The sequence below is a fragment of the Maniola hyperantus genome, chromosome 28 (genome assembly GCF_902806685.2).
Source record: "Maniola hyperantus chromosome 28, iAphHyp1.2, whole genome shotgun sequence".
Taxonomy (NCBI): domain Eukaryota; kingdom Metazoa; phylum Arthropoda; class Insecta; order Lepidoptera; family Nymphalidae; genus Maniola; species Maniola hyperantus.
This window is the reverse complement of record NC_048563.1, coordinates 1,374,435-1,394,175: the sequence shown is the minus strand read 5'-3', so window position 1 is coordinate 1,394,175 and position 19,741 is coordinate 1,374,435. Positions and strand designations below refer to the sequence as shown.

Genomic DNA, 19,741 nt, shown 5'->3' with positions numbered 1-19,741 from the left:
GTCGGCATAGTGTTGCCAAATAAGTGGATTTACCACTAAAACTGGTGGTTTCGATCCCCCCTTTAGTGGCTAAATATCGCTTTTAGTGGCTAGTGGTGGATTTTTCTAGTGGTTTAGACATACACATTAAAATAAATAAAATTAATAAATTAGGTTATAGTTAATTAGAAATAATTGTAAACTGTTCAATATGTCTACATTACAGGTTTGCATGATCTGCCTAGACACAGACAGCAAGCTGTATCTAATGAATAAACACAAGTTGGAAGAAGCATATGAAAGGTTGACTGGATATCCAGTAAGTTGTTGATTTATAATCCATACCTAGTCAAGTATTGTTTACACACACATGGTAGACATAGCAAAGTTATTTCAGTAATGTTTGAATATTTTAATTATGTTGTTTCAGTTGTATGATCAAGGAAACCTGAAACAAACACTTTGTGTACAATGTGCTCAGAGATTGATAAACTTTAGTAGATTTAGAGACAAGAGCTTGAGAGCCCGTGCACTGATGATGGACTTAGTTGCAAAATATGAATTTGTAAGTACTTAAAACATGAAGTAAGTTTATAGTTTTCATCCTTGCTTTAAAACTTCCTTTTCTGTTTAATGTTAGTAAAACTATTCCTTTTCTGTGTAATAGTAAAACTATTGTTAGAAAAGACATATTACTCGATTAATGATTACCTTGTAGAGAAATTTTAGTTTTATTTTAATTTTTGACATTTGTAACATTATCATTTAAATTTGTATTTTTTGTGACTAAGTATTTAATTTGACTAATCAAAACTATGTACACGTTGTTCGGTATATCATAAGTCATAACATATTGCATGCTAATAGGCAGAATTTGGCTGTACCTTTTTGTTTTGTAATATCTGCACTGTTTACCCATATTCGCAATAAAGAAATTTGAATTTGAATTTGAATTTGAATGTTAGTAATGATATATTCATTCACTAATCAACTTGTTTCCCAACAGATAACAAGACAACATATAAAGATGATAAACCGCACAAAGAACCAACTAAAGACTAATTTTGTGATGACAACGCTAGGACCTGACTATTGTGACTTATACATACTGGACTCTGCAGGAGACAAACAGACAGACTCAGAGCCAATCCAATATAGTGCTGTGGTGAAAAATGAAGAAAGTTATGACTCGCCGGTTGATGAAGACATGGCAGAGGAAAATGATTATACTGCAGACAATCTCAATGATGAGCTGGTTGTATTTAACGAGGAATTATTATCCAAAAGTGAGATTATATTGGAAACTAAACATGAGGCTGAAATGCCAGATCCGTTAAAGTATGAAAGTCCTCCCTTCCAATATTCTCTTTGTTCTGAGGAGGTTGTCAGTGAACATGCATACATGCAACATATGCGCATGCATGACCAGGTGAGTTTTCAATTTGTGTTCATATTATAGTTTTTTTTAAAATAGAATATACCAGTGCTTGGCTGCAACCTGACTTGGTGGCAAGTAGTGATGCAGCCTAAGATGGCGCTTGCCTAGAAGATGCCTATTCACTCTTGACTTGAAGGTACCCATATTATAATGGGAGGGTAAAACTGATGATGGAAGGGTGTTCCAAATCTAAGCGGTTCGAATTAGACATGAGGAGGCAAATCGCTTCGTACATATCTGTGGGATTTCGACTACATACAGGTGCAGACCTTGGCGATGCCTTGCGGCACGATAATAGAGAGGTGAAGGAGGAACCAGGTCGAAAAGTTCTTCACACAAAAGGCACACTCCAAAATATTATTATTATTGCATATTATTTACTCTCACGCCCGTGTACAAAATAGATATGTACATATAAAAGCCAAAAGAAATATAATGTACTTACATATCCATATATATAAAAGGAGAAGGTGACTGACTGACTGACTGACTGACTGACTGACTGATCTATCAACGCACAGCTCAAACTACTGGACGGATCGGGCTGAAATTTGGCATGCTATCATGCTAGCTATCATGACGTAGTCGTCCGCTAAGGAAGGATTTTTGAAAATTCAACTCCTAAGGGGGTGAAATAGGGGTTTGAAATTTTGTAGTCCACGCGGACGAAGTCGCGAGCATAAGCTAGTTATACATAAAAATAAATAAACCTACATAAACATTACATACATACATATTTGTACCGGGCGGAGGATTACACCTCGGACGGGGGAGATCAAACGGCCGGGGGTCAGGGCGACAGGTTCTATCCTAGTCGAGCCGAGTCCAGCAAGACCGCTTTTTGCATCCTGGCTGCGAGCGAACTGCCACGGAACCCCAGTCGCCTCAGATAGATTTTTATTTATTTATTTATTTAAGCAGCTTTCGCTGATGCGTCTATATCAGAAGTGCTTCGAGTTTTCAAAATGTTTATCCAATTTTTGACAGAACAGAACTTGACATAGCCACATCCTTAGGCAATTTATTCCATATGTGAACAACTCTGTTGGTCAGAAAGTGTTTTAATGGATTTGACGATGGCAATTGATACTGTAGCAATTGATATATTCTGTAAAATACCAATAGACATGCAACTTTGCGCCGATGTATCGCGTTTTGTCACCAATGACGTAACTGACCAATGAATGACCAATGATAGTGTTCAGTCAGAGGCCTCACACTCTCTAGGGACAGAAATGTGATGCCTTTGTTTTGTACTTTGCAGAATGTGGGTGGAGATGCTGTCTGTGGCACATCTCAAGTATGCAAGCCTCATACAGCTGTGAGCTCCTCACACTCTTCATACCTCACTGAAAACAAGTCAGTGGCACTACTGAAAGTCACAAAACAAAATAAGAAGAAGAAAAAGTCAGTATATCTACCAATACTATTTCACATTACAATGTTTTTTTTAAATATATGTCTTGTACTAGTATTATTATACCCCTTCCTCCTCTGCCTGCTCTATTCAGCACAGCTACATGCTAGCAAGCAGCTCCCCAGTACACTGTAGATACATTCCCATATATCTTACAGGCAGGCCATTCAGCTGCACCAGGCCCCGAGCCCGTCCGCACACTCGCCTCAAACTGCAGGTCAGTGACCACTTCACCCATTCACAGAATAGAATCTTAATATTATATAAAAGGAAAAGGTGACTGACTGACTGACTGATCTATCAACCCACATCTCAAACTACTGGACGGATCTGGCTGAAATTTGGCATGCAGATAGCCATTATGTTTTGTTACAGATATTCAAGTATTCAAAAATCAAGCTAATATAAGTCTTGAAGCCAGAGCGAGAATTGTGAAATTGTATAACAATGGGCTTAATATATCGCAAATTTCCAGAGAAATGACCTTATCTGTAAGTTATTTTCAAAAGATTATATTGTGATTTGCGATGGATAGATATGCGACGTGATGAAGCGGTGATAACCTAGTGGTTAAGACGTCCGCCTTCGTTTCAGGAGGTCGGGCGTTCGACTAACTTTTCAGAGTTATGTGCGTTTTTAAAACAATTAAATATTACTTACTTTAACTCACCAATGCTTGAACACTTTGTTCAAGTGTTGGTGAGGCCACATTTGTAAATGTAAATAATAAAATTAAAATATAAAACTGTCTTTTTCCCACAATTGTATTATTAGTTACTAACATTAGTTTTTAAGTAAATCTGTCTACTAACAAATTGAGCCATAGATGCTTTTAATAAAAAGATTTAATTTATTTATTTTATTTATTTATTTAACGGTGAAGGAAAACATCGTGAGGAAACCTGAGGTCTGCCAATCCGCATTGGGCCAGCGTGGCAGACAGGCCTACGATTGTGTCTTGAAACTTCTATATATATATTCCAGATTGCAGAAAATTCCGTTAGTGCGAGTACTGTCGGCGGTACATTTGTTCGGTACTACGTCATGAAACGTTATCGATTGAATAGCGCCATCTAGTTGCAATTGTGGCAACCGCCACACGTTGGTGCAATTCAATCGATAACGTTTCATGACGTAGTCCTGAATAAATCCAACATCTGACCATCAAAAAGTGTAACTTATTACCTTTTTTTTTTTTTTTTTATTCAGATACAAGTTAGCCCTTGACTGCAATCTCACCTGGTGGTAAGTGATGATGCAGTCTTAGATGATAGCGGGCTAACCTGGAAGGGGTATGGCAGTTTTTTATTAAACCCATACACCTTTGGTTCCTAACGGCATCGTACCGGAACGCTAAATCGCTTGGCGGCACGGCTTTGCCGGTAGGGTGGTAACTAGCCACGGCCGAAGCCAGACCAGACCAGAAATTTAGAAATTATAAAATTCCAAACCCCTGCCAGGAATCGAACCCGGGACCTCCCACTATTAAGGGTCGTCAAAAAACCTATTTTGAATAAATCATTTGACTTTGACTTTGACTCTGAAATGTACCGCCCACAGTACTCGCACTAACGTGTCGGGTTTTAGTTTTGAACTTGAATCTTTTAATTAAGTATGTAGATTTTTTTTTCTCTTTATCTATACTTTATATTATTATATAAAGAGGTATGTCGTTAAGTTTGTTTGTAGGGGGTAATCTTTGGAACTACTGAACCGATTTTAAAAATTCTTTCACCAGTAGAAAGCTACATTATTCCTGAGTGACATAGGCTATACGGGATCTTTAAAAACCTAAATCTACGCGGGCGATGCCGCGGGGATCAGCTAGTTTTTTATATATTTTTTAGTGTTTACACACTTCGGAAATTACTAAATAATTTTTAAAAATTAATAAATTAATAATTTTTTTTTCTCTTTGTTTTTCAGAGGAACACTGTGAGTCGCTGGGTAAAGAGATTCCAGGTCGAAGGTACTCTGAAGGATCGCGGCAGGAGTGGAAGGCCGCCCCTCATCACTCCGTCCCAGCGACATTTTATGGTGCACGAATATCAGACCAATGGCTTCATCCCAACGGAACATTTCGCTAACGAATTTGATACATCAGTGCAAACTGTTCGTCGCGCTCTCCATTCCGAAGGTTTAAGGTCAAAGAAGAACACTAGAAAACCATTGACGCAAAGGCATAAAGAAGGATTAAAAAAAAAAAAAAAGAAGAATATTATAGCCATGTTAAATGACTAATATTCCCCTTTCCTCTCCAACTAAGCGTCAAGCTTGTGCTAGGAGTAGGTGTGACAATAGTGCAACGGGCGGGGTCAGGCTCGCGCAACGAGGGTTCCGTACTACAGTCATATTTTTTTCGACATTTTGCGCGATAAATCAAAAACTATTATGCCCAAAAATAAATAAAAATCTATTTTAGAATGCCCTTTCATATGATACCCCAATTGATATAGTTATCTTACTCTGATAGTTGAAAATACTAATTATTTATTAGTTCATGACCACAATTTAATTTTTTTGTGTGATGTAACCACAAATTCACGGTTTTCAGATTTTTCCCCGAATGTCTGCTATAAAACCTACCTACTTGCCAAATTTCATGATTCTAGGTCAACGGGAAGTACCCTGTAGGTTTCTTGACAGACAGACAGACCGACAGGCAACAAAGTGATCTTATAAGGGTTCCGTTTTTCCTTTTGAGCTACGGAACCCTAAAAACTAAAAAACCTTTGACGCAAAGGCATAAAGTAGAATGATTGCATTTTGTTATCTATCTTCGATACAGGGTGTAACCAGAACGATGGCAAAAACGAAAACAGGCGATAGTATTACTGATATGATACCACAAAAATACAAAAATAATCCTATATTTTGTATAAGTTCTCAATATATTGCAAATAAAATATCTGACTGACGCTACAGGTCAACGAACGTTGTGGAGTCAATGCCGCGTCGTATGTGGGCCATTGACCCGAGTTTTACACGCTATACATTGCGGTTTGAAAGATACTAAATCACTAAAACTACAAAAGGGGGCAAATGGTTATTGGTATTGGATTGTGTTAAGACTAGAATAGAATAGAGTACCTATATTTTATTCAAGTAAACTTTTTACAAGTGCTTTTGAATCGTCAGGTAGTTTATTTTACCACTGGTTCGGAATGACGTTCCTACCGAGAAGAACCAGCAAGAAACTCGGCGGTTGCTCTTTTTAATTTTTCACTTTACAATGTTATTATACCATACTATACAAGCCATTGCAGCCCCGTGCATTGCTGGAGCGAGTCAAATCCAAGCTTTTTATCGTTTACATAGTCTTCCACTGTATAATATGCTTTTTTTAGGAGCATACTTTTAACACATTTTTCAAACTTAAAAGTCTTTAGGCAGTAGCTACGGTACAATCACGCTAAGTTTTCGCTAGCTTTCTGGTTACACCCTGTATATAAAAGGATAAGCTGACTGACTGACTGATCTATCAACGCACAGCTCAAACTTAGATGGCTGAGTCTTTTGTGTCTATGTAGATTATATAATTATTTATATTAGTGCTAATCCTATCCACCTAATAAACCTATAAATTTAATAAACCTACTCACGATTATATTATGTTACATACTTACTTGATTTTTCGCGTTCAATACCTACTGTAGATTAATTCTTTAAGTAATTAGTTAATAGGCACCTAATCGTTGCAGCTATAGGCACTGAGGACAAACCTCTGTGGTTTTTCAGTCTTTCTTGTTTAAGCTTTTGATTTGTATTTTGATTGGATAATAAATAAAAAAATTAAAAAAAAATCACGACGGATCGAGCTGAAATTTGGCATGCAGATTTTGTGCCGTAGCTATTATGACGTAGGCATCTGCTAAGGCAGGATTGTTAAAAAATTTAAATCCAACCCCTAAGGGGGTACAATAGTTTGAAGTTTGTGTAGTGTGAAGTGGCGGGCATAAGCTAGTTTCAATGATAAGAAAGTTTGGGAATGAGTTGCTAAACAACTTTAAAAAAAAAAACAACTTAAAAAAAAAAAACTTTGCTAATTTAGTTTAAGTGTTTTTGTGAATTGGTGATAATAAAAAGAATACCCCATCTGATTTTATTGTGAGTTTTTCTCAGACCTGCGCGTTTGGTTCCTACCCTTGTTTTAAGTTTACGTAATTAATAATTATCAACATTATATTCTCTTGTACACATGTCACATCTAAATCTATTGCTATTGCTGTCCCTTTCATAATGTTGCTTGCGGAAAAGGATAGCAATATATTTAAACCTGTTAATTTAGTTTAGAGTTTGTGTACAAGAGAATCGGCCCCATTATTTTCTTACAAATCATACTTATTGACAATCAAAGAGTGTACTATGTTGACTATGTTACCCATTTTGAATAAATTATATGACTTGCTCGAGAATCATCATCATCATGATCAACCTATAGCCGTCTCATTGCAGAGCACCTCGGGGTGATTACGTAAAACGTTGCAGTAGCGACAGCAATAGCAATCCAACAGTTCATTTTCTGTCTCTCTTCTTTTTATTTTGCTTTGTGGGTGGCTATAGCTGTCTCTCTCTAGCCGGACGTTTGACAGCAATGATCGCGAGATTTACGCCTGTCGCGAGATACGTAATCTCCACTCGGTGGGGTGATTACGTAAAACGTTGCAGTAGCTACAGCAACGCGACAGCAGTAGCAATGTGATGTTCATTTGCTGTCTCTCTTCTTCGTCTTCTTATTTTGCTTTGTGGCTATTGCTGTCTCTCTCTAGCCGGACGTTTGACAGCAATGATCGCGAGATTTACGCCTGTCGCGAGATACGTAGTCTGATGGATGGGTGACGTGAAATCAAAGACAAATATTGTATAGAAGCAGGTGTTAGTTTTTTCCTGCATGATTAGCTGTGGGAGGGCGGGCGGTGCATGTTGCACCATACAGATTTCTCAGAGATCTGTTTCAGCGGATTGTAGTAAATTAGGCTTTTCGTTCATTGTACAAGGAAAAATAAGCTACACCCATAAACTTTAATGTCACCATGATCCAAACTTCGGGGACAATGCCAGAGTATGCGCAAAGAAACTTTCAGCTTTTATAAACTAATGATGGCTCAGGCTCTTTTTCTAAAAGTTTTTTTTTTTTTTTTTTTTTTTTTAATCTAATCTTTTATTTCTTTTACGGATCGCATTAGCGTTATTTTCTATTTTTTTAACACCATTATTTCTATTTGATAGTCTTTTCGGTCGGTGGTCAATAGGGTGATCTAAGTGCTGCCAGTGTTTGAAGCTTTCTAAAGTTACCCATCACCACAGCACCTATAGTACCTACTCATTAATCTGTGTTAGACAATAACGTAGTGGTCTGTGGTATTGTAGGCTCAAAAAGGTTCTGATTTCCGAACGTAGTGAATAATTTAATGGTTATATTCTTTGTTTTTAGCTGTAAAACACAGAGTAGGTACATTACTATAATTAATTATTAGGTACATTAATTATTATTATTATTATTATTATTATTATTATTAAAATCTTTCGAGATTTGAGCACGATTTGAGGAACAATGATACAAAAAATCCTTGGAGTAAAATTAATTTATTCTGTGAACAAATAAATCTAAGACTACAACATTATACTGAAATAAATTATATCGGGCAAATTATATTGATTTTGCCAATACTATTATCTATTCCGTTATTATACGTCGATAGCGTAAAGTAAAATGTAAATCGTAGTTCATCAATAGCCACTTTTAGTCAGGGCTGCCGCAAAGGTTTTGGTTGGAGAAAATAACAATCGATGAAAATGCGTTGCTGTGTGCCTTTCTGTGAAAATACTTCCACCAATGTGTACACAGCTGAGACGAAGGGGATTAGTTTTCACGGGTGAGTTTATTCAATACTAGCTGATGACCGCGACTTCGTACGCGTGGATTTAGGTTTTTAATAATCCCGTGGGAACTTATCAATTTTCCGGGATGAAAAGTAGCCTATGTCCTTCCCCGGGATATAAGCTAACTCTGTACCAAATTTCATTAAAATCGGTTGAACGGTTTCGCATTCGCACACACTTTCGCATTTATAATATTAGTATGGATTTGAGTTGACTCAATAAAGGCCATAGCTGTAGCCTTAGTTAAGGTGAGGACGCTTCTTACGCGTTTCCCCAAATTCTCCATACATAAACGTATTACTTTTATTACTATAAATTAATAAAATTAAAAAGATAAAAGTTCTCATCTGCTAATCTTAAAATTAAATGTAAAGTTATACTTATGATATGGTTTCCTCCTACAAAACCCCTTCAAAGTTAAGAAAGATAAACTAGCATTTAGGACATTTATTGAGGAAGGTTTATGAGGCGAGCTACTGCTAGTATAACATAAATGGTAATTTTCAGTCTCCCCAGTGATGTGCGTCTCCGTGCTGCTTGGCTCAGAGCCCTCGGCAAACAAGACAGTCACCTATCAGACTCTGCTGTGGTCTGCTCGCAGCATTTTCTAAATAATGAAATTTATGAATCAGAAAGTGGCTTAAGGCAGATTTGTATTGGTGCTGTTCCTTCAACAGTGCAGGTAGGTAGTTACTTCTTTATAATGTACCTAATGTTACATATTGTGAATCAAAAGTAGAAATAATTGTAAACTGTTCAATATGTTAACAGGTTTGCATGATATGCCTAGACACTGACAGCAAGCTGTTTCTAATGAGTAAATACAAATTAGAAGCATATGAAAGGTTAACTGGATATCCAGTAAGTTGTTGGTTTGTAAATCCTAATTATCCAGTAAATTGTATTATTGCATTAAAGTTTGAATATTTTAATTATACTAATATATTGTGGCTAATTCCGTTGTACACAATCTCTAAACTAAACTAAAATGGCACGTGTAAATCTATTGCTATCACTTTCATAATGTTGCTTGCAGAGAAGAATAGCACTAGATTTAGACCTGTTAATTTAGTTTACTATAGAGATTGTGTACTACAGAATCGGCCCCACTGTTTCAGTTGTATGATCAAGGAAACCTAAAACAAACACTTTGTGTACAATGTGCTCAGAGATTGATAAACTTTAGTAGATTCAGAGACAAGAGCTTGAGAGCCCGTGCACTGATGATGGACTTAGTTGAAAAACATGAATTTGTGAGTACTTAAAACATGACAAAATATAAACTTAATAGTTGTAAAATTTGCTTTAAAACTTAGTTTTCTGTACATTGTTAATAATGATGTATTGATTCAATAATCAACTTGTTTCCCAACAGATAACAAGACGACATGTAAAGATGATAAACCGCACAAAGAACCAAATAAAGAGTAATTTTGTGGTGACAACGCTAGGACCTGACTATTGTGACTTATACATACTGGACTCCTCAGAGCCAATTGGATATAATGCTGTGGTGAAAAATGAAAAAAGTGATGACTCTATGTTGATTGATGAAGATATACAAGTGGCAAATGAAGACGAGAATAATGCAGATTACATTAGTGATGAATTGGTTGTATCTAAAGAGGAGTTCTTATCTGACAGTGAGATAATATTGGAAACTGTACAAGAGACGGAAATGCCAGATCCGTTAAAGTATGAAATTGCTCCCTTTCAATGTTCTCTTTGTTTTGCGGAGTTTGTCGGTGAACATGCACACATGCAACATATGCACATGCATGACCAGGTGAGAGTCTTCACTATGTTTTCTTTGTTTTTGTTTTTTTAAAAAAAAAAGAATATAAGACATGTTAAATGACTAATATTCCCCTTTCCCCTCCAACTAAGCGTAAAGCTTGTGCTAGGAGTAGGTACGACAATAGTGCAACGGGCGGGGTTTGAACCGTCGACCTTTCGGTTTTCAGTCCACTCCTTTACCTGTTGAGCTATTGAGGCTCATGACACACTTTCATTAATTTGTGTTCATCTGATAGTGTGTTTAGTCAGAGGTCTCACGAAAAACAGAAATGTGATGCCTTTTTTTGTACTTGACAGAACGGTGGTGAAGACATTGTCTGTGGCACATCTCAAGTATGCAAGCCTCATACAGCTGGGAGCTCCTCACACTCTTCACGCCTCACTGAGAACAAGTCAGTATACTATTTCACAATTCAATGTTTTCGAAGTAAACATTTGTACTAGTATTGTAATAGGCTACTTGACAATTTTTTTAAGTTGGTCTTAAATGGTTAATATTTGTCCTATTATATCAAAAAAATTAACACTATATTTTTTTGCGCCCTAAAAACCGTAAAACTTTAATTTAAAAAAATATTTTTCTTATAACCCTGTGGTTATACTGTTGTTTACAAATGCATGACGTCAGAGCACAGATAATCTATCGGCCAAACATGGCCGACAGTGTTTTCACCTGTCTAAGAAAAATATTTTTTTAAATTAAAGTTTTACGGTTTTTAGGGCGCAAAAAAATATAGTGTTAATTTTTTTGATATAATAGGACAAATATTAACCATTTAAGACCAACTTAAAAAAATTGTCAAGTAGCCTATACCCTTCCCTCCTCTGCCTGCTCTATGCAGCACAGCTACATGCTAGCGAGTGGCTCCCCAGTACACTGTAGATACATTCCCATATATCTTACAGGCAGGCCATTCAGCTGAACCAGGCCCTGAGCCCGTCCGCACACTCGCCTCAAACTGCAGGTCAGTGCCATTTATTTATACAGGGTGTAACCAGAACGCTGACAAAAACGAAGACAAGTGATAGTACTGATGATTACTGATATGGTACCACAAAAAAAAAACCTTCCAAGTGCGAGTCAGGCTCGCCCAATGAGGGTTCCGTACTACAGTCGTATTTTTTCGACATTTTGCACGATAATTCAAAAACTATGATGCATAAAAATAAATAAAAATCTGTTTTAGAATGTACAGGTGAAGACCTTTCATATGATACCCCACTTCATATAGTTATCTCACGTCAAAAGTTGAAAATACTAATTATTAGTTCATGACCACAATTTTTTTTTTTTTTGTGTGATCTAACCCTAAATTCCTGGTTTTCAGATTTTTCCCCAAATGTCAGCTATAAGATCTACCTACCTGCTAAATTTCATGATTCTAGGTCAATGGGAAGTACCCTGTAGGTTTCTTGACAGACAGACAGACAGACAGACAGACGTAAGAGGTACGGAACCCTAAAAAAGTAGCCCACTATGAGTCAATGCCGCGTCGTAGGCGGGGCATTGACCCGAGTTTTCCACGCTATACATTGCGAGTTTGAAAAATACTAAATCACAAACTACAAAATGAGGCAAATGGTTATTGGTATTGGATTGTGTTTAGGGTAGTATAACAATACAGTCGCAGACTATGTAAACGATAAAAAAGCTTGGATTTGACTCACTCCAGCAATGCACGGGGCTGCAATGGCTTGTATAGTACGGTATAATAACATTGTAAATTGAAAAATTAAAAAGAGCAACCGCCGAGTTTCTTGCTGGTTCTTCTCGGTAAGAACGGCATTCCGAACCAGTGGTAAATTAAAACTACCTAACTATTCATAAGCACTTTTAAAAAGTTTAGGTACATGAATAAAAAAACATTCTATTCTATTCTATTCTATTCTAATAACGTGAAGTTTTTGCTAGCGTTCTGGTTACACCCTGTATAGTGCTATTATTCATTCAAACAAATGTACATTGGCACCGATTCTAAGCACAACCTAATTTTAGAGTATTCGCACCCTCTTCTTACTATTGTAATATGAAAAGGACAGAAGCAGTTTGACATTTCTAAATTTAATTTTTAGATGGTAAAACCCGTGATTTTAGCACGCACTCGCGAACCTACTGTTTAAATTTGTATTGTGCACTAAAATTTAGAGTCTTTAAATGTGAAAGTCATGTTCCGTTCCTTTTTTAGCATTAGTAAAAAGAAAAGGATGCAGATACTCTAAATTTAGTATAGAGAGAGACTAGAGAATCGAGGCCAATAACTTACTAAGTTGCCCATCGGTCATGTCACACAGTCGTTGTGTACTACAAAATAATTTGTAGGGAGTCAAGAAGGCGCCCCGGGAAAATGCCAAGAGCAAGTACCGAACGGGCGCCCTCCCGCGATTCGGCCCATATAACCGAGAAGTTGGTTTTTACTATGGGAGGTGGAGGGTTGTCCCAGTCCTTGTGTACTAATTTGCTCGTGAATAAGGCTAAACTTGAAGTATAACAAAGTAGTCAGAATGATTGGTTTCAGTGACTCCTCTGTGGGGGTTGTTGATAATGATAGAAATGATAACGGATAATGTCCTTCGATAGCTCCTTTAATGATACTAATTGATAATAAATTTTTTTTTTTTTTTTAAAGAATATTAGCCATGTTAAATGACTAACATTCCCCTTTCCTCTCCAACTAAGCGTCAGGCTTGTGCTAGGAGTAGGTACGACAATAGTGCAACGGGCGGGGTTTGAACCGTCGACCTTTCGGTTTTCAGTCCACTCCTTTACCGGTTGAGCTATTGAGGCTCGCTATGATAATGATATTGATGAGTGCGATTCGCGGCGCGGCCGGTGGTGCACTGTCTTTGTGAACTGCTAGGCGCCAGCACGAGGATTGCGTAAACTGCTGACGCCGCACAGTTCAGTGTTCGGTACACACCGTGTCCCGAACATCCTCTACCCGCAACTTTGAAACAAATAAAAGTGTCCCCAATCAAAGAAGCCAACACAAATGACAAACAAGTACTTACAGCTTATAAAGATTTCAATTCTCAGGTGTAAGAGTGTGTCAAGTGATAATGAATATGAACAACAAGTAAAACTGTTGCAAGCAACTGTTGTTGCTTTTGCAAACACTTGCAACTTCTGAAAAAACTGTTGCAAGCAACTGTTGTTGCTTTTGCAAACACTTGCAACTTCTGAAAAAACTGTTGCAAGCAACTGTTGTTGCTTTTGCAAACACTTGCAACTTCTGAAAAAACTGTTGCAAGCAACTGTTGTTGCTTTTGCAAACACTTGCAACTTCTGACAAAACAACTCTAAATAAATATAAAAGTGAGTTAGCATTTAAACTATTGTGAGTGATATTCATTATCTATATCCATCCATGCTTAATATTATAATTTGTCTGGTGGGAGGCTTCGGCCGTGGCTAGTTACCACCCTACCGGCAAAGCCGTGCCGCCAAGCGATTTGGCGTTCCGGTACGATGCCGTGTAGAAACCAAAGGGGTATGGGTTTAATAAAAACTGCCATACCCCTTCCAGGTTAGCCCGCTATCATCTTAGACTGCATCATCACTTACCACCAGGTGAGATTTTAGTCAAGGGCTAACTTGTATCTGAATAAAAATAAAAAATAAAAAAAATGCAAAAGTGTGCCCGACTATCTGCTAGCCTTTCACGGCCCATCCGTTATAGCGATTTGACGGGTACAAAGATAGCTTCCATCACGGGGAAGGACATAGGATACTTTTTATCTCGGAAAATCAAAGAGTCCCCACGGGATTTTTAAAAACCTAAATCCACGCAGACGAAGTCGCGGGCATCATCTAGTATATTTTAATCTAAGAAATATTTTATTTCAGTCGTTCCTCTGTCCGCGAGACTTGGGACGAATAACGAAAACAAAGTACAAGCTGAAGACGCCGATACAGTCCAGAAGAGTAAACAACTACTTAATATTAACCCTGTCGAATTACACAACCAATTATTCGATACCAACAATATAACTAAAATTAATAGATTAACTAATTTTGTAGTCATATTAAATGATATCTCCAAAAAGCCCGAGGAAGACGTATTAATACAAGAAGAATCGCTGATGAAAATGCGATCAAATATTAATTCCTGTGACAGTCAGTATCATATTGCTACTGCCTCTAAAGATTTTAACTGTCAAGTTGTACGTCGGAATGAATATGTTAGGCATATGATAGAAGACACTGGACCAGTTATTAATAAAGTTACTAAGCTTGATGCTACGAAAACTTCACAAAGTAAAATAAATTGTTTAGATAATTACAATAGTGAAGATAGTTCACTTATTGAGAATAATAGATATACTTGTGACGTATGTAGAAAAATGTTTAGATATAAAAGTCACTTTGCGAGGCACATGAACACTCACACCGGTGAAAAGCCTTTTATTTGCGAGTTATGCGAATTTAAATGTGCGGATAGTAGTAATTTAGTGGCCCACATGAGAACTCACACGGGTGAAAAACCATTTACTTGCGACTTTTGCAAATATAGATTTGCGCGTAGTAATCATTTAATGGATCATCTAAGAATTCACACTGGTGAAAAGCCGTATTCGTGTAAATTATGCAACTATAAATGTGCGAGAAATAGTAATTTAGTGAGTCACATGATGACTCACAAGGGTGAAAAGCCGTATTCATGTAAATTATGCAAGTATAAATGTGCAAAAAATTGTAATTTAGTGAATCATATGAAAACTCACCCGGGTGTAAAAAGCTTTTGTTTGTGAGTTATGCGGTTACAAATGTGCACAAAATTCTAGTCTGGCGAGTCACATGAGAACTCACACTGATATTTTTTTTTTTAAAGAATATTAGCCATGTTAAATGACTAATATTCCCCTTTCCTCTCCAACTAAGCGTCAAGCTTGTGCTAGGAGTAGGTATGACAATAGTGCAACGGGCGGGGTTTGAACCATCGACCTTTCGGTTTTCAGTCCACTCCTTTACCCGTTGAGCTATTGAGGCTCTAATACAAATCGTCCGTAATGTTCGTGAACCGCACGCGTCACTCCGCCGCCGTGTGTGTCAAGCAATTAAATATCACTCGCTTTAACAGTGAACTAGCTTATGCTCTCGACTTCGTCCGCGTGGACTACTAAATTTCAAACCCACATTTAACCCACTTAGGGGCGGAATTTCGAAAAATTCTTTCTTAGTGCATAGAGAGTGAAAATCACTCACGATAGTTAAAACGCTAAACCTCGTTTTCAATAATTTAAATATAAGAATATATTTTGTTTCAGTCGCTTCTCTGTCCGCGAGACTTGCGACGAATAACGAAAACAAAGTGCAAGCTGAAGACGCCGATACAGTCCGGAAGAGTAAACAACTGTTTAAAATTAACAATGTCGAATTACACAATCAATTATTCGTTACCAACAATATAACTAACATTAATAGATTAACAGATTGTGTAGTTACATTATGTGATATTTCCAAAAATCCTGAACAATGTGTATCAATACAACGTGAATCGCTATTGAAAATACCAAGACCAAGTATTAGTTTCTGTTACAATCAGCGTTATATTGATTCTGCCTCTAAAGATTTTACCTGTCAAGTGGTAAGTCAGAATGAAGATATTAGGCATACGATGGAAGATACTGGACCAGTTACTAACAAAGTGAAAGTTACCAAGCGTAATGTAAAGAAAACTTCACAAAGTAAAACGAATTGTTTTGATAATTACAATAGTATAGATAGTCAAGATAGTTTACTTATTGACGAAAATTGGTTTACTTGTGATGTATGTACAATTACATTTGAACGGAAAAGTCTCTTAGTTGAACACATCAAAACTCACAGTGACACGAAACCATTCACTTGCAAGTTTTGCCAATTTAAAACTAAATATAAAGGTAGTTTAAGGACTCACATACGAACTCACACGGGTGACAGACCTTTTAAATGCGAGCTATGCGACTACAAATTTGCATTCAATAGTCATCTAGTGCTCCACATGAGAACACACACTGGTGAAAAACCCTATACTTGTAAATTATGTGAATATAAATTTGCAAGAAATGGTGATTTAATAAAGCACATGAAAACCCACACGGGTGAAAAGCCTTTTAATTGCGAGTTGTGCGAATACAAATGTTTGGACAAACGTAGTTTAGTGAGCCACATGAGAAAGCACACTGGCGAAAAACCTGTTAGTTGCACGTTATGCGAGCATAAATTTGTTAGCAGTAGTAATTTAGTGAGCCACATGAGAACTCACACGGGTGAAAAGTCGTATTCGTGTGAATTATGCAAGTATAAATGTGCGAAAAGTAATCATTTAGTGACTCACATGAGAACTCACACGGGTGAAAAACCTTACACTTGTAGGTTATGTGGATATAAAAGTGCACAAAATAGTAATTTAGTGATTCACATGAGAACTCACATGACTAAAAAGCCTTTTAGTTGCGAGTTGTGCAAATACAAATGTGCGAACAAACGTAGTTTAGTGACCCATGTGAGAACTCACGCGGATGAAAAATCTTTTACTTGCGAGCTATGCGACTACAAATGTGCATCCAATAGTAATTTTGTGTTCCACATGAGAACTCACACGGGTGAAAAACCTTACACTTGTAAGTTATGTAAACATAAATTTGCAAGAAATTGTGATTTAATTAGGCACATGAGAACTCACACTGGTGAAAAGCCTTACAGTTGCGAGTTATGCGAATTCAAATGTACTGACAAAAGTAATTTAATGAGCCACATGAGAAGAATACACACTGGTGAAAAGTCTGTTAAAAGGAAAAGCTGACTGACTGACTGATCTGTCAACGCACAGCTCAAACTACTGGACGGTTCGGGCTGTTTAAATAGGGCTGTGAAATTTGTGTAGTCCACGCGGACGAAGTTGCGCTTGAGCGAGGGTCCAGCATAACATAAATTACACAAACTGCTAACAATATTATGTAGTTTCTAGAACTTAATAATTAGAAGATATGTACTTTTTATTTATTGAATTTGTTTACTATAACTCTTATTGTACGATTTTAGCTTGTAGTTTAAAATGATTAAAATAATGATAGTAAAATTAATTACAATAGTTTTATTTTGCCTTAACACAGTTAGAGCCTCCCCTCCAATAACCCTGATCCTTTTAAAAGGAATACTTTAAAAACTGTTTTAACTGGAGATATACAAGCTCTTTTTCAATAATCAAAATATAAGAACTATATATATTTTGTTTCAGTCGCTCCATTCTCTGCGAGACTTGCTACGAATAACGAAAACAAAATGCAAGCTGAAGACGCCGATACAGTCCAGAATAGTAAACAACTACTTAAAATCAACAAGGATGAACACAACCATATATTCGATATCAACAAAATAACTAACATTGATAAATTAACAAATTGTGTAGTCATATTATGTGATACTGTCAAAAAACCCGAGAAAGGTGTATCACTGGCGAAAATACAACCAAGTATAAGTTCTTGTCACATGGGTACCGCCTCTAAAGATGTTAACTGTAAGATAGTTAGTCGGAATGAAGACGCTAGACATACGATAGAAGACACTGGACCAGTTACTAATAAAGTGAAAGTTACTAAGCGTGATGTAACGGAAACTTCACAAAGTAAAACTTATTGTTTAGATAATTACAATAGTGAAGATAGTTTATTTATTCATAAAAAATGGTATACTTGTGATGTATGTGAAAATACGTTTAAATGGAAAAGTCTCTTAGTTAAACACATAAAGACTCACAGTGACATAAAACCATTCACTTGCAAGTTTTGCCACTTCAAAACTAAATATAAAGAAAGTTTAAAGACTCATATTATGCGAACTCACACAGGTGACAGACCTTTTACGTGTAAGTTATGTGAATTTAAATGTGCTGTAAATAGTAATCTAGTGACTCACATGAGAACTCACACAGGTGAAAAGCCGTTTTCGTGTAAAATATGTAAGTGTTTATTTGCGAGAAGTGATCTTTTAGTGAAACACTTGAGAACTCACACGGGTGAAAAACCATACAGTTGTAAGTTATGTGAATATAAATGTACAGAAAATAGTAATTTAGTGAGGCACATGAGAACTCACACAGGTGAAAAGCGTTATTGTTGCACATTATGCAAATATAAATGTACGGCTAGTAGTAATCTAGTGACCCACATGAGAACTCACACAGGTGAAAAGCCGTTTTCGTGTAAAATGTGCGAGTGTTTATTTGCGAGAAGGGCTCATTTAGTGAGGCACATGAGAACTCACACGGGTGAAAAACCTTATTGTTGCACGTTATGCAAATATAAATGTGCGGATAATAGGAATCTAGTGGAACACATGAGAATTCACACTGGTGAAAAACCATTCACTTGCAAGTTATGTGAGTATAAATTTGTAAGGAATCGTGATTTAATGAGGCACATGAGAACTCACACCGGTGAAAAACCTTTTACTTGCAAGTTATGCGAATTTAAAAGTGCACATAATAGTTCTTTACTAACACACATGAGAATTCACTCTGGCGAAAAACCTTTTAGTTGCGAGATACGCGACTACAAATGTGTAAGAAATAATGCTTTAGTGAGGCACATGAGAACTCACACTGATACAAACCGTCCGTCAAGTTCCTGAACCGCGCGCTTCACTCCGCCGCGGCGCGTGCTCTCTTGGTAAACCGGATTAATATGCTGAAACACTAAAAACCAGCGCTGCAGTATGATGCCGAGTGGGAGACCTATTTAATTTAATTTAATTTATTTATTGGCATCCAAAACAGATTATAATAATAATTATAACCGATTTTTTTTTTAAATATAGTAAAAAGTAAATAATGTCATTTCTCATTCAAAGAGCTACATTGTAATACGGGCCTTTGAAAGTAGTTTCGATAACTGCAAAGTGTCGCTACTAGATGGCATTAAACAGTCGCTTCAGTACTGAGTTAACATACATATCACCAATTTCGTCACTGGCAGTAAGCGAGACTGTGGCCGAGTGGTCAAGGCATCGGGCGCGAACCCAAAAGATGCAGGTTCGAGTCCTGCCCGTTACGCAATTTTTGATATGTATTTAAAAATTATTTAGTAATTTTTTAGTAATTAAAGTGTAGGTAAACACTAAAAAAAAAATATAATAATAACCTGTAAATACAAACATACAAATACTAATACAAAGTTTCGTCCTTATTATAATCCTAAATGGTTGCACAGCGGGCAGTTTCAGACTAGCGTATTATACGCGCGTATAA

The 19,741-nt window shown here is 36.8% G+C and overlaps 2 protein-coding genes across 3 annotated transcripts; both read left to right on the top strand.

Annotated features, from left to right (window-relative positions):
* The first annotated feature begins 20 nt into the window (after positions 1 to 20).
* Positions 21 to 17,604, top strand: LOC117994896 (zinc finger protein ZFP2-like). 2 transcript variants are annotated; one of them, XM_069508375.1, is made up of 6 exons: positions 21 to 298; positions 410 to 544; positions 986 to 1,408; positions 2,682 to 2,776; positions 2,993 to 3,051; positions 15,780 to 17,604. In XM_069508375.1, the coding sequence occupies exons 1-6, from the start codon at positions 191 to 193 to the stop codon at positions 17,297 to 17,299; spliced, it is 2,340 nt and encodes a 779-aa protein (XP_069364476.1). In that variant the 5' UTR covers positions 21 to 190; the 3' UTR covers positions 17,300 to 17,604. The 2 variants fall into 2 exon arrangements, with proteins under 2 accessions (XP_069364476.1, XP_069364475.1); XM_069508374.1 differs by having other exon boundaries at positions 2,682 to 2,824.
* Positions 8,372 to 19,464, top strand: LOC117995209 (uncharacterized). The gene is made up of 8 exons (XM_069508373.1): positions 8,372 to 8,710; positions 9,225 to 9,399; positions 9,489 to 9,578; positions 9,836 to 9,970; positions 10,093 to 10,503; positions 10,812 to 10,906; positions 11,421 to 11,479; positions 17,735 to 19,464. The coding sequence occupies exons 1-8, from the start codon at positions 8,625 to 8,627 to the stop codon at positions 19,123 to 19,125; spliced, it is 2,442 nt and encodes an 813-aa protein (XP_069364474.1). The 5' UTR covers positions 8,372 to 8,624; the 3' UTR covers positions 19,126 to 19,464.
* The last annotated feature ends 277 nt before the right edge of the window (positions 19,465 to 19,741 follow it).

What these genes read in the sequence shown, in the direction of transcription:
- LOC117994896 (XM_069508374.1), top strand. Translation starts at nt 191, where the DNA reads ATGTCTACATTACAGGTTTGCATGATCTGCCTAGACACAGACAGCAAG. An exon ending in AAAGGTTGACTGGATATCCA is followed by an intron (nt 299 to 409) that starts GTAAGTTGTTGA and finishes ATGTTGTTTCAG; the next exon opens with TTGTATGATCAAGGAAACCT. An exon ending in ACACTCGCCTCAAACTGCAG is followed by an intron (nt 3,052 to 15,779) that starts GTCAGTGACCAC and finishes ATTTTGTTTCAG; the next exon opens with TCGCTTCTCTGTCCGCGAGA.
- LOC117995209 (XM_069508373.1), top strand. Translation starts at nt 8,625, where the DNA reads ATGAAAATGCGTTGCTGTGTGCCTTTCTGTGAAAATACTTCCACCAAT. An exon ending in CTGTTCCTTCAACAGTGCAG is followed by an intron (nt 9,400 to 9,488) that starts GTAGGTAGTTAC and finishes ATATGTTAACAG; the next exon opens with GTTTGCATGATATGCCTAGA. An exon ending in AAAGGTTAACTGGATATCCA is followed by an intron (nt 9,579 to 9,835) that starts GTAAGTTGTTGG and finishes CCACTGTTTCAG; the next exon opens with TTGTATGATCAAGGAAACCT.